This window comes from Lepisosteus oculatus, chromosome 1 (assembly GCF_040954835.1).
Source record: "Lepisosteus oculatus isolate fLepOcu1 chromosome 1, fLepOcu1.hap2, whole genome shotgun sequence".
NCBI classification, from domain to species: domain Eukaryota; kingdom Metazoa; phylum Chordata; class Actinopteri; order Semionotiformes; family Lepisosteidae; genus Lepisosteus; species Lepisosteus oculatus.
In genome coordinates, this window is record NC_090696.1 from 5219317 (window position 1) to 5232079 (window position 12763).

Below are 12763 nucleotides of genomic sequence, written 5' to 3' on the forward strand. Positions count from 1 at the left end.
CAGCAGTAACCAGCAGCAGTGTGCTTGACGTTTATTTTTACAAAGCGAACACAGCAAGAACCACAAGACACTCATAATGGGGTGGTTTTCTGGTCTTGTGAGTCACTCGAATCTTCCTGCAGTCGGTCGATTTCACGCCTTCCATAGTTGTTCTCCTCGTCCGCCGCAGCCGGCTCTTCTTCTCGTCTCGATTTCCCTTTGCGAAGAAAACATCTTCTCATTATGTACGAAAGGGAGAGCTGCCACAGGCTTCGGAGCTCTTTGGTTTTGAACTCCTAATTTCAGGGCATTAAAGGTGAAGACAATTTTCAGTTCACAATGATCACAGTAATTTTCAAAGCTTTTCGTTACAAAATGTCTCTCACAAGCACACCAATGAAGCGTGGCTGAACCTCAGATTGAGTCCTAATGCCTTTATTTTCCTACACTTCACCCACCAGCTGAGAGAGCAAAGATAAGAGCTGAACTGCTAGACCACATCACTTCAGATAGTTCAGCCACAGATGAACGGCTAACCCATCTAAGTGGTTGCACTGATTCCCCTGTTAGACCTCTGTGGATGTTCCATCAGATATACCTGTTTCTGAACTGTCACGAAAATGAAAACCTGATCCCATTTGTAAGAGAAAGTTAATTTTATAACCGTTCACATAGCAGATTCTTAAACCCTATCTTACTATCATGAGGTACACATAACAACAATAAAACAAGTCATTAGGTTTATAAATTACATACAACAAAATTAAAATATATAACATTCTCTTCTGTTTTTCTGTAGACTATTTTTTATTTAGTTGTGCTTTATGTAGATGTTTTCCTACAGCATTCAGCAAATACTGTTTTTAAAATCTTTTATTCTTGTAACTATCATATTTGAAGCTGTAGAAATGACATTTGTTGAAGCGCAGTAAATTCATTTAATACTTAATCATTGTTTTTGGAACCTTTGTTGTGCAGTTTTAAAGGGTATTTAATAAACCGGGAAAATAAACGTGGTGTGAGGCCATTGCAGTGGGTGGTCTGCGGTATGCTCGGCTGTCTGGAAGGAGATGTCCAGGGAGAGCTCATCTGTGACTCGGTCAGCAGCTTGAGCACTTTGAGCTCAAGATCTCAGAACCTCAGACACAGCTTTTTGACCTCTAGTGTAACACAAATGTAGCATTTCAGAACTAGATCACTTGTCTGATAGAAGTGAATACAGGAGGAGCAGGGAAGAAAGGGGCCTTCAGGGCAGAGAGGAGGCCATTCGGCCTATTTAACCCATGTGGTAGTTAAGAGTAAATTGATCAAGGAATCTCATCCAGTCAATGACTGTAAGAAACTGCAGTGAATGCCAACCCCCCCAAGACACATGCTGGTTCGGGACTACAGTTTATCTACAGTTTATAAGGGCGCGTTTCTGTGATCTGTCACTGTTGGCTTGCAGAACCCCTTCGGGCTCCTAAGATGTATTGTGGTTTTCTTTTCAGAGAAGCCTGCTCAGTCCCAGAAAAACAGTCCATCACAGAGGTATTAGTCAGTAAAAGATTTTCAGTTCTTCTTCTGTGGAACAACTCTTCAGTCCCTTGTAGGACTGTATTCCTGTCAAAATCCTCTACTTTCTCCATCTCTCTTCCTTGCAAACTATACCTCTTTTCTTTCATGCCCTGGAACCCCTAGTACTCCACCGGGCACACCCATACACAATAAGTCTTCCCTTTACCAGGAGGAAACCTGTCTCGTCCCTACTCTGGGACTCCTGGCACACTCAGTTATCTGCTGATATTAGAACAAAAGTTGGTGACTCCTTTACTTGAACTAAACTCCCTACAGTTCATTCTTTGCCTCACATGCACTCTGAACTGTAGGAGCTTAGACACGACAGGACTCAAGGGTAGAGGCTGACTCCCGTTATAAAGACTCCTGCTACTCCTGACAAAAGTCCCATTAAGCACACGGACAATCAGATGCTTTTCTGCCTGTGGAATTCCATTCTGTTTCCACAGGAGTCCAATTAGTCGATCAAGGCAGGTGTGTCCAATTTACTCCCAAGAAGGAAAAGGCTTTAAAGGGGAACTGCCGTCCCAATTTCACAGAGGTTATTAACTCTCGGTTACAAAACAAATTAATTGAGAGTATCGCAAGCTTTTACAAATGTCAAATTAAACACAACATCCTGAACTTTGTGAAAGCACTGTATGGTCTCCATTTTGGCATGAACTGCTGGTCTCACCACAGGAAAGAGCAAGAGTTTCTGCAAAATGCGATGTGATGTGGCCCTTCCTGCTCACCGACTCCGTGATGATGAATGTGATATGAGCTACAGTACAAGCGAATAAGTAAAAGCTGTGCAGCAGAAATTATCTGCATGCAGTTAGCAAGTAGTATTTGGCTGTAAAATCGCCTCAACGTCTAGAGCAATATTTCTATGGGATTAAAAGAGATGTATTGACAAGCCTGCTTGTTTACAATGTAACTGGGCCTTTTCATGTCATTGGAAGTTTTGTTGCCTTATTCTGAGTTGCAGAATACGGCGCTGTGTGTACCTGGACATTTTTGCTATTTTGTGATGTAAAGTGGAGGTTTTACACGTTACTGTGCACATTTTACTTTCCATCCGGTTTGAAATGCACTCATCAATGCCGATTCTTTCTAACCGCCACATATAAATAAAAATAGAGTTACAGTTCCAATTTAACTAGCCTCAGCTTGCTCCATCACAGAAACAAGAGTACCAGCTACAGCAATATAGCTGGATATTGTTACATTCCACATTCCTCCTCTAGAGGGCGCTCCTACCCATTTCTCATATTGATTCAGTTCCATGATTCCCTGGTGTGTCTTGTAAGTGATTCCCTTCTTGGTGATTTAAACTGTCTTTGTCCCAGATGGATCTCCCGGTTTATGGAATATGGACTGTGCCCTGACAACCCTTTTGGACCTCCCTGAACTTGGTTGCTTCTGCTTTTCCCCCGAGCACCGGCTCACTACAGTCACTGCCCCCTGTCTGCCAACCTGTCCGGACCCTGCTGTGTCTTCCCCTGATGTCCTTCTCCAGACTCTTCCGGATTATACCATCACGCATAGGGTCTTTAACAACACACGTCACGGGACTCAGAACCGATATCTTGTTCCATACTCCCACACTTGGCCCAAAGCAGTGCCTCCTGTCCTCAGTTTTCACTTCCCTAAAGTTGCCGCTTGTGGACCCTGGCTAGTGTGGCAGTGTTGGTTCTGAAGCCATCCTCCAAACTGACTTAGTCAATGTCATTGCACCAGGAAGACATGTATCAGGTCTGCTCGTAGTCTTCTTCGTTAAAGACAAAAAAAGACTCAGTAAAATTTCTGCAGCTCAAGACAAAAAGACGTTTTTTGTCTTTTTGTCAAGAGAAAAGACAACACAAATCTATGAACATGATAAAAAAATTATAAAATCAGAAGTAGATAGTTCAAAAGATAATGTAATTAGTAACAGAACATGAAAAAGAAATGGTAAACATCATTTAAACAGGTTTCTAAAATAGAATATGTTATTAACGTCCTATGTTACAGAACTTTATTGGTATTTTGTTACTGGATTCCTACAGGGACCAGATTAACTTAATAAATCACCACGGGCTGAATTTTCTGAAGGAAATGAGGGAAGTTATTTGTAGACCCAGAGTTCGGATACTTGCACTCTCATGTAAGATGGCAGCTACTGGAGAACTGAAGATGTAACACAAATTCACATAAACTGAATCAGGAGCCACTCAACCAGTCTTCCATTTCTTACTGGCAAAGTTATGGAAATGATAGACCTAAACCAAAATAATACTGTACTTGAAAAACAATGCCATTTTAAGACTTGGCAGAAAGGATTTAGGAAAGGAGAATATTATTTAACTAACTCAGTTGCATTAATTGAACAAGTAGTTGGACAGTTGATGACACTAAAAAATACAGTACAACATGATATACAGTATTTAGACTTCCAAAACGTTTTGGATGAGATACTTTATAAAAGGTTTATCTGCAAATTAAGAGACTGAGAAAATCAAAGATATATACAGATTATAGGATGAAGTAACAGCCTGATTTATTTCATGAAATGACTGGATGAGATCCCTGGATCAATTAGGTACAAAAATCCAAACAAGCTAAATGTGCCAAATGGCTTTCTTTCATTTGCATACCTTCTTATTCTTCCATGACCATTACAGAGTCAATAAACACGGACACAGGGTCACTCTTGGAAGCCAAAAGGGAATTCATTTAAGGATGCAGAAGCAGAACTGGTTCTCTACGCAAACAGCAGTCGATGCCTGGGACAGACAGGTTGAAGCCTGAATTCTCGGCTTCTTTGGCAATTTCTGAAATTTAAGATTCACTTAACTGCTAAAGAGCACCTTACAGATTCCTCTCGTTTGCAGACTTATATTCTATACTTAGTTCTATATTTATTATGCACATAATATATTTGGCAATATGATTCAAGCAAGAGAGAGGACTACGTAGACAGATTAAGTGTGAGGAAGCTGGGGCTGCATATGAAGACATCGCAGATACAGATTTAATGGATGAATGGATTCTTCTTCTGAAATGCACTGATTTTCCAGGTTTAATTCCTATAAAGTGAGTAATTTCCTGAGCATTTCTACCACATTTCTTTTTCCTCTAAAAAGACAAAGCAGCCCTCAAACAAGTAGTGAAATGCGCTTTACTATGTTTAATCCAAAATTATAAAAAAAACCACTTACAGGTCCAATCTTTGGTGTAAATCTGAAGTTCTCCAAAGTTCTCCAATGCTTCTGTGCTATTGTTTATAACCTTCATCTGAAGTCACCTTTCTACAACAACATTTTAATTTTGAACCAATTGAATGTCTAACTAAAATCTCCCATGGCAATTGTACATTCTTATTTAAATAAATTCAGTTGTCTCTTTTTGACAATTTTGGACAGTGGGGGCTACAATTAACAGTTCCACAGTTCACCTGTTTTGTAAAAAATTAGTTGATCTTTGTTAAGAGATTTCTTTCTCATTTCTGCTCTGCTAAAACTCAAAGTATATAGATTACTTACTTTTCAAGATCCAGATTATGAGAAAATGCATGAATAGTGACATTGGTAGCACACAGGAGTAGATGTAAATGTCTTTCAGAGATTTCCAGCATTTTTCATCTGTAAGAATAAATCAAATTGAGCACACGTGTATATATTTCAATGCAATATGTCAATATATACACAAATATATAGGATGCACTGCAATGCTGTCACTGTATCCTCAAGTTATTTTATATTCACAAGAAGGCAAAGTAATTCTAAATAGCTGTAGTAAAATCTCTGTAGCAGTGTTTATAACACTATCTACTGTTTTAATTTCTGTACAAAAAGTACAAAATTATCAAACTAGTAAATTACGTCTTAAGAAATCAATTTATTAATTGGTGTTGCATTGCATTAATTTAAACCCCAAACCAATGCTGAATAACATCAAAGACATGTCAAGGGAATGCATGTACGAATTCTGGAACCATCTCTGTGATAATGCCCATAGCAAAGAAACTGAACATTTCTTACAAAGGATGAAGAAACAATGCAGCATTTTCCAGGAATTACCACTCAAACACAAAGGCGGCAAAGGACAGCACACAGACAGCCCTAAAACAAGACCAGCATTTGAAACTACTGAGATTGCAGGGCAGATTTAAGTTAATCAAGCATATCTTTTCTCATAGAGGAGCTGCTGAATATTAGAAACAAGACTTCCACAGTCAGTCTAAGAAGCATAGAGATGGATCAGCTAAAGAGTGGACGCTGTGCTAAGAAAGGGAAAATACAGATACCACAGCATCCTGAAATGAAAACTCCTTCAGTTTCCTAAGCACACCATCCTAAAAGATTTGAACAAGTTGTTTACCTTATGGAATAACTCCTGTAGCAGAAGGTGAGCGTAACCACACATTGTGCACATAAACCTGTGTTATAATCGTATATGTTCATAAAATGCAGACAGACAGTTCTGTTACTTACTGTTCAAGTGAAAAAAGATAAACCCAGAAGCTGTGGAGAGATAGTGTAACACCCTCAGGATATAGCAATAATGTGGCTTGCAACACCATGCACTTGACCCTGTGTGGTTAAAATAAATAAAATCAAGAGTTAGACGCAAAGTTACAAGGACAGTCACATGAAATGGCACAGCTTCCTGTTTTGTGCAGCAGTTCCCATGCCAGTGATGCTGAGAAAATTCAGTTTGTATACCCTTCTGTTTACATAGAGCAGCAAAATTAATATTTCCTCTTCTTTTTTTTATTCAGTTTTGGTTCCTTCCTTGCCTAACTTCCTATTTACCCCAGTGATCACACAGTACATTCGCAAAGAGGTCATTCATTAAGGTGGCTTGTTGAAGTCTGAGTGAAAGAAGATACACTGTAGCATCAGAAAGCCTCCCAAGTGGCTCCACTGGTATGGGTGCCAGCACGTGCAGGTTGAGCATTGTGATCCAGGAGTTGCGGGTTTGACCCATGGACACATCTCCAGCTGACTGGGATTGCCTAAGTGGTGGAGCTGCTGAGGGTAGGGTTGGGGCAGTGAAGTGTTCAATCACACACAGGAGTTCAGCTCTCATTGTACATGAAATCCACCGTGCGGCATTTAAAAGGCCAAAGCTGGCCATTCCTGACTTTACTGACCCGATGAACTGACCAAAACACAACCGACAGGCGTTCTAACTCTTCACAAACTGATGGGTTAAGAGTGACCTATAAGACCTGTGGGATCACGGCTCCTCAAGATCAGGGCTGGGTCTAGCTGTGATCATTGTTGAATCTACAAACATAAAGACAGAGTGAGTCTGGGCCCCATATTGAACTCAAGTCAGGTAACCCGTCTAAGTGATGAGTTCCTAGCGTGTCTACTCTTCGCTTGCACAGAACCCTGCAAACTGCCAGACATAGACTGGCAGTGTCAGTGCACATATCCAGTCAATCTTCAGATTCAATTCATCCAACGTTACATAGAAAGACTGCTATTAAATGGAATGACCCAAACCACATAGAGATGAGTATTATTTTGTCTTCCATTCACCCAAACTGACAGACAAGACAAATGTAGGATTTGCACACTCTCAGGGTACTTGTGCAAGAACATTACACTTACAGTGTAAAGCAAGAGCTATTTTCTACAGGTATATCACAGCCTCTCATTACAGCATATTCAAACAAGTTATTCAGACATGATTATGGGTGAAAATGTGTTGTGTGTCTACAGTGTTTTTTTACATCGAATGGTTTATGCTTATTAGAAGGATGAGCAAGAAATGTAAACAGCAAATGAATCAGAAAATGAAGAATAATTAAAATATTAGTAGTAGCACAGTGGACTGCTGCTACTACAATATTTGTAGCAGCACTGTGGACAGCTACTACGACAAATATGTTTCCAATGTCCTTCCAGGGAGACAGTAGCTTGCTTCCACCTTCAGGTGGCAATGAAGAGCAGAGATTAAGGCAGTAGACTCTTGACGAGAGAATAATGGGCTCAAATCCCACAAGCAATGACATCACTTCATCAGAGTGTGTGAATGGTACCAGGCTGTATACAGGGGTACCACCACATTAGGTCATTGTGATCTGTGGTTAAAACCACCTGCCAAGTGAATTAATAATTACTACCTTTACTTTAATGTTCTATATTACTGCTGTATAGCTCCCCAATTCAAAACAAGGTTCAGATTTTCTTATTTTCCATGCTGTTTTTCATGTGAATCGCTTTCATGAAATGCATCAGACATACCCGATTTGATATGTCTCAGATTTATCAGCAGGCTGAGAGCAACTGCTGCCAATATAACTGAGAGACAAGCCAGAGAACCATCTGAAGTTACTGTGGAAGAAAAGATAAAGATCGTTAAAACACACCACACACTTATCCTCCAGCCACATTCCACACATATACTTCCAGAATTTTGTATTCAGTTGGACAGTGATGTCAGCTGACTTTTAACATGCGCTTAAGTGTTTTTATAAGGCAGTATTTGCAATACAGATTTTCCTGCTTCCTACATTAGTGTCTTTACCTCAGTCTGCAGACAGAGTTCACCTACATGGAGGTGTGGTTTGTATAAAAATTGATTTTTTTCTCAGTATTGTCATTATAAATTGCACTAGGTTTTTTTCTTAAAAAAATGAGTTAAAGCTATTACTGACTACAAATATCATAAAACATTAAGAAATCTACCTCATTCCCACCTGTCAGTGTAAGTGTATATGACTCAAAATATAAATTTAATTTAAGCTACCTTATGCTATAAATATTCATTCCCAGTAAAGTGGTGTAACCAAGGTATTACCTTCAGTTATCCAGAAGCCTACTCCAATAATAGTTAATATCGGGGACACAACATCTGTGGTAGCAAGAAAAACATGTAAAACTGAAAAAAATAAAAATAAAAGTTACTATACATAAAGCTGCAGGATATTTCTTGCATGTTATCTGTGTCTTTACAGGAATGATGGCAATATTAAGTTAATTCATTTATGTTTTGCTGATTTACTACACTGATCCAGACCAATAAAAAACACAAGAGCATGAGACTGTTTACAAACATGAGGGGACCATTCAGCCCATTTGGTAGCTAGAGACTAATTGATCCCAAGATATCATCCAGATGTTTCTTGAAGGAAGCCAGGCTAATGGCCTCATCAACATGGCTGGGTAGCTCGTTCCACACTCCCGCAGCTCTTTGGGTAAAGAAGCACCTCCTGTGCTCAGTTTTAAATGTGCTTCCACAAACAAGTACTGCTTACTTTGCCATTCAGATCTGCAATACAGCGCAACCCAGGACAGAAATGAGAGGAGAACAAACAAAAACGCAGCACACAGAGGAAAGCCGACTTTCCAGGCCATATGTATATCTGAAAAAAAAGAAAATATTGACAACATACACACAAACTTCGAAACACATACAAAACGATATGGAAAATACTGAAACTGGTTTCGTTCCTGTCTTTAAATTGTAACATGTTTTCTTCCAATTCAAAAAGGAAAGCATCTCTAACTGCAATAAAATTAAAATTGAGTTCAATTAAAATTTTCAAAAACGTATTCATCATACAGCACACAAAAACATGGTTAATTCATTATTAAACAAGTTGTCATCAGTTTTATTTTATGATGCTATAGAGCATTCAATCAATTTTTAGGTAAATACCTTCTGAATCTATCAGAGCTAGTGAACCCAAAAGTTCCCTTGTTGTGACCGATGGGAAAGTGTCTTGTCACTGAGGTCATACTGAGACCTTGTACCTAATTACCAGATACAAAGAGGACCCAGCCAAGTCATCTAGAGGCTTTTTCTCCTCCTGATGGTGGGATGACAGGACAGCTTGGCGCTAATGAGACTCACCTTTGGATCTGCATTCTTATTGTACTTTCCTTATAACTCTTTAAATTTATATAGCGCTTTTCTAGACACTCCACTCAAAGCGCTTTACAGGTAATGGTTTCTCCCCTCCACCACCACCACTGTGCAGCCCCACCTGGATGATGTGACAGCAGCCCATACTATACTCACAGTACACTCACCACACGGCAGCTCTCAGTGGGGAGCAGAACATGATGATGAAGCCAATTCATAGATGGGGGTCATTAGGAGGCCATGATTGGTAAAGGCCAGCTGGAAATTTGGCCAGGACGCTGGGGGTAACACTCCTACTCTTTTCGAGAAACGCCCTGGGATTTTTAATGACCACCGAGAGTCAGGACCTCGGTTTTACATCTCATCCGTAGGACGGCGCCTGTTTACAGTATAGTGTTCCCTTCACTATACTGGGGCATAAGGACCAACATGGACGGCAGGGTGAGCGCCCCCTGCTGGCCCCACTAACACCTCTTCCAGCAGCAACCTTAGTTTTCCCCAGGATCACACCTGCTGAGGTTCAGTGAGCTGCAAGTTGAGTTACAGGGAGATATGGAGTATTGGCACAGTCGCAACCTAATCCTACTTAGAGCTAGATTTCATCGCCTCTGCCCGGCTGGTTGGATGGCCTGACTCATTTTCTCCCTTTATTTTTCACACTATTCCCACAGCTTCAAATGCTAGAAGTATTTTTTTTTGTCATGATTTCCGAGAAGGCATGGTGCGACACGCTGCCTGCAGTCATCTCTCTGCTCTCTAGGACGCGAGACCCGAGACGACGGTGTAGGAGACTGTGTAGGAAGAGGCCTTCATGACATTTGCCCCCCTGCAACCCGGAATCCCAAAGCCCACTGCCAGTGTCATGTGTTTCTCATTGACCACCCCTGCAGTCACAACTAGCTTTAGAAAACCCACCAGCCGCCCTCCAGTCATCACCAGGTGCAGGGCTCTGCGTCTTACCACCTCCTCAGGACACCACTGTCCAAAAAGCACCTAACAGCAGCAGGGTCCACATCACCATAGTCACCAGCGCCAGGTGCTCAAGAATATTCTTATTACAGCTGGAGTGAACACACGTTTACTTTCCCTGCTGAAAAGAGAAGAAAAGAAACACAATGTTTCGGCCGTGGAGCCTTCTTTGGGTGCGAGATAAGGATTAGTGGAGGTAGTGGGAGTGTTGACGTTTTTTTTTTCTGTAAAAGATGATTTCGTTTTTTATCCTTCTCTGCAGTGAGGAAGGGGTAAAGTCTGGAGTTGAGGGATCTGATGGGGTTAGTTATAAAGGGAAGATGATGTGGAGCTGTTAGCTATAACAATTCCTTAGCTTCTTTGATGTTGTTGTCGGAAAGATTAATCTGTGAAAATTGAAAATTGCTGTACACCCGCAGAAGGCTCCACAGCCAAAATGTTGTGTTTCTTTTCTTCTCTTTTCAGCATCGAATAAACTTTTCCTTCTTCCTTTGCAGCCTACACATGCTGACGCAGCTACCTACTCGAACTCCATACTGTAGTCAACTTATATGACTGTTAGTTAAATACAGTACATGCAGCTAGGACGGAGCGGTGGCTCTGTGGCTAAGGATCTGCGCCTGTGGCTGGAAGGTTGCTGGTTTAAATCCTGCGGCCAGCAGAGGAATCCTACTCCGCTGGGCCCCTGAGCAAGGCCCTTCACCCCAGCTGCTCCAGGGGTGCTGTATAAAAGGCTGACCCTGTGCTCTGACCCCTAACTTCTGCTCAGGAGAGCAAGTTGGGGTATGCGAAAAGACAAATTCCTAATGCAAGAAATTCTATATGGCTAATAAAGTGATCTTCTCTCTCTCTTGATTTGGCACTGACAAAGTCAACAGTGAAACACAAACCACAGGACATAAGTGGAAACGAGGCAGAAGTGAATTCAAAACTGTTGTTGATGCCGATACCATGGTTTCTTAAAAATAAATGGCTGGATGAGATCCTTGGGTCAGTTATTGCCAAATGACCTCCCTTTATTTGTAACCGTGCCGTAACCGTCTTTATGTTCTTATCATTTATTTTTTCACAACTTATTAGTTCATCATACGCAGCTGCCATTTGGTCTGAAAAAGTGTCCGTGCAGATCGCAGTACAGCCACACCAACGAGTAAATCTAACAGGAGCCACACAGTATGTTTCACAAATGTGTAAATTACAGTAAAAATTCAGAAAACCAGCCTTTCATTAAGAAAATGAAATATTTTATTTTTGTTGTGTTAAGATGCTAGGTGAAGGAGCAGGCATTAAAAATGCTTTCTTAATGTGGAAACATCTGCAGACGATCACCCCTGATCATTTTGTAAAGTTGTCTACTGTATGCATGTCGGAGGCTGCTGTCCTCCTCACTAGAGTTATCACCCACAGTTATTGGGTGGATCACCCACACTCACCAGAGCTATCACCCACAGTTATCATCCAGGTGGATCCTGCACATTGGTAGTGGAGGGGAGTCCCCATTACCTGTAAAGCGCTTTGAGTGGAGTGTCCAGAAAAGCGCTATACTGTATAAGTGTAAGGAACTATTATTCTTATTATAGTTATTCACCCCCGACGTCCTCTTAAACAGACCCAGCCACAACTGCCCAGTGAGGAGAAAACAGGTTCAATCCCCAGTTCAAGGGCCGCCTAGCCCCTGTGACTCCCTATTCGTCACCCTCAGAGACAACTCCTTCAGCATCGTCCAGCACACTGGATCATGGATAGCATTCAGCTGACTTGGAAGACATTACAATCCCCCCCTCCAGAGTCCCTCCAGGCACTTTCCTTCAGAGCCCTGGCCGGCTCCTAAGCACTTTTCCGTGGCCCTCCCTGAGTGGGCACATTCACCGGATTCTTCCACCTGAATGAGTGAGGATCCTGTGACAGGTCTCCCCTAGATGGTAGCGTATCGGGGGGTCAGACACCTGAGAACCCAAACCACATCAGGAGAACAACTGAACAGCGCAAGAGCTGTACAATTGCGCGTGTATACAACAGTGGAGGAATAAAAAATCAAACTGAACAAACAAAGCCGTTTCAGTTGAAAAAATGAGCTTTTATGAAAGTTTTATAACAATCGCAGAGTCTATAATGGATTTGGGCAATGAATTCTACAGAATCGTTGTGGCATAAGGGAAGGTGCTGTTGGCCACTGTGTGGAGACTTGTCTGCAGCACATTAAGACGGCCTGAACCAGCAGATCTGTTCTCATGGAAAAAGGTCGAAAGGCAATGTGGAGCTAGACTGCTCAGTGCCTTATCTGCTAGTAGGAGAAGCTTAAAATCCAGCCTAAAATTCACGAGGAGCCAAGTCAACTTGCACAGGAAAGAAGTTAGACACTGAGGCAGAGAAGTTTTCATTAACGCACAAGCTGCAGAATTGAATAATTCAT

General features: G+C 41.3%; 1 protein-coding gene across 9 annotated transcripts in view; it reads right to left on the reverse strand.

The window, feature by feature from the left end:
- Positions 1 to 12763, reverse strand: part of LOC107076984 (uncharacterized) — a 19563-nt gene continuing 6800 nt past the window's right edge. For 3 of the 9 annotated variants that reach the window (XM_015343868.2, XM_015343870.2, XM_069188924.1), the window contains exons 4-9: positions 8771 to 8878; positions 8314 to 8394; positions 7758 to 7847; positions 5994 to 6092; positions 5043 to 5141; positions 1 to 275 (exon numbers count right to left, since the gene is read on the reverse strand). In XM_015343868.2, coding sequence (XP_015199354.1) covers positions 133 to 275; positions 5043 to 5141; positions 5994 to 6092; positions 7758 to 7847; positions 8314 to 8394; positions 8771 to 8878 — 620 coding nt within the window. In that variant the 3' untranslated portion in view covers positions 1 to 132. Of the gene's footprint in view, positions 276 to 2994; positions 3290 to 4154; positions 4284 to 4718; positions 4809 to 5042; positions 5142 to 5993; positions 6093 to 6733; positions 6792 to 7757; positions 7848 to 8313; positions 8395 to 8770; positions 8879 to 12763 lie in introns of all 9 variants that reach the window. The other 6 variants (XM_069189050.1, XM_069189020.1, XM_069189002.1 and 3 more) reach the window with 6 other exon arrangements.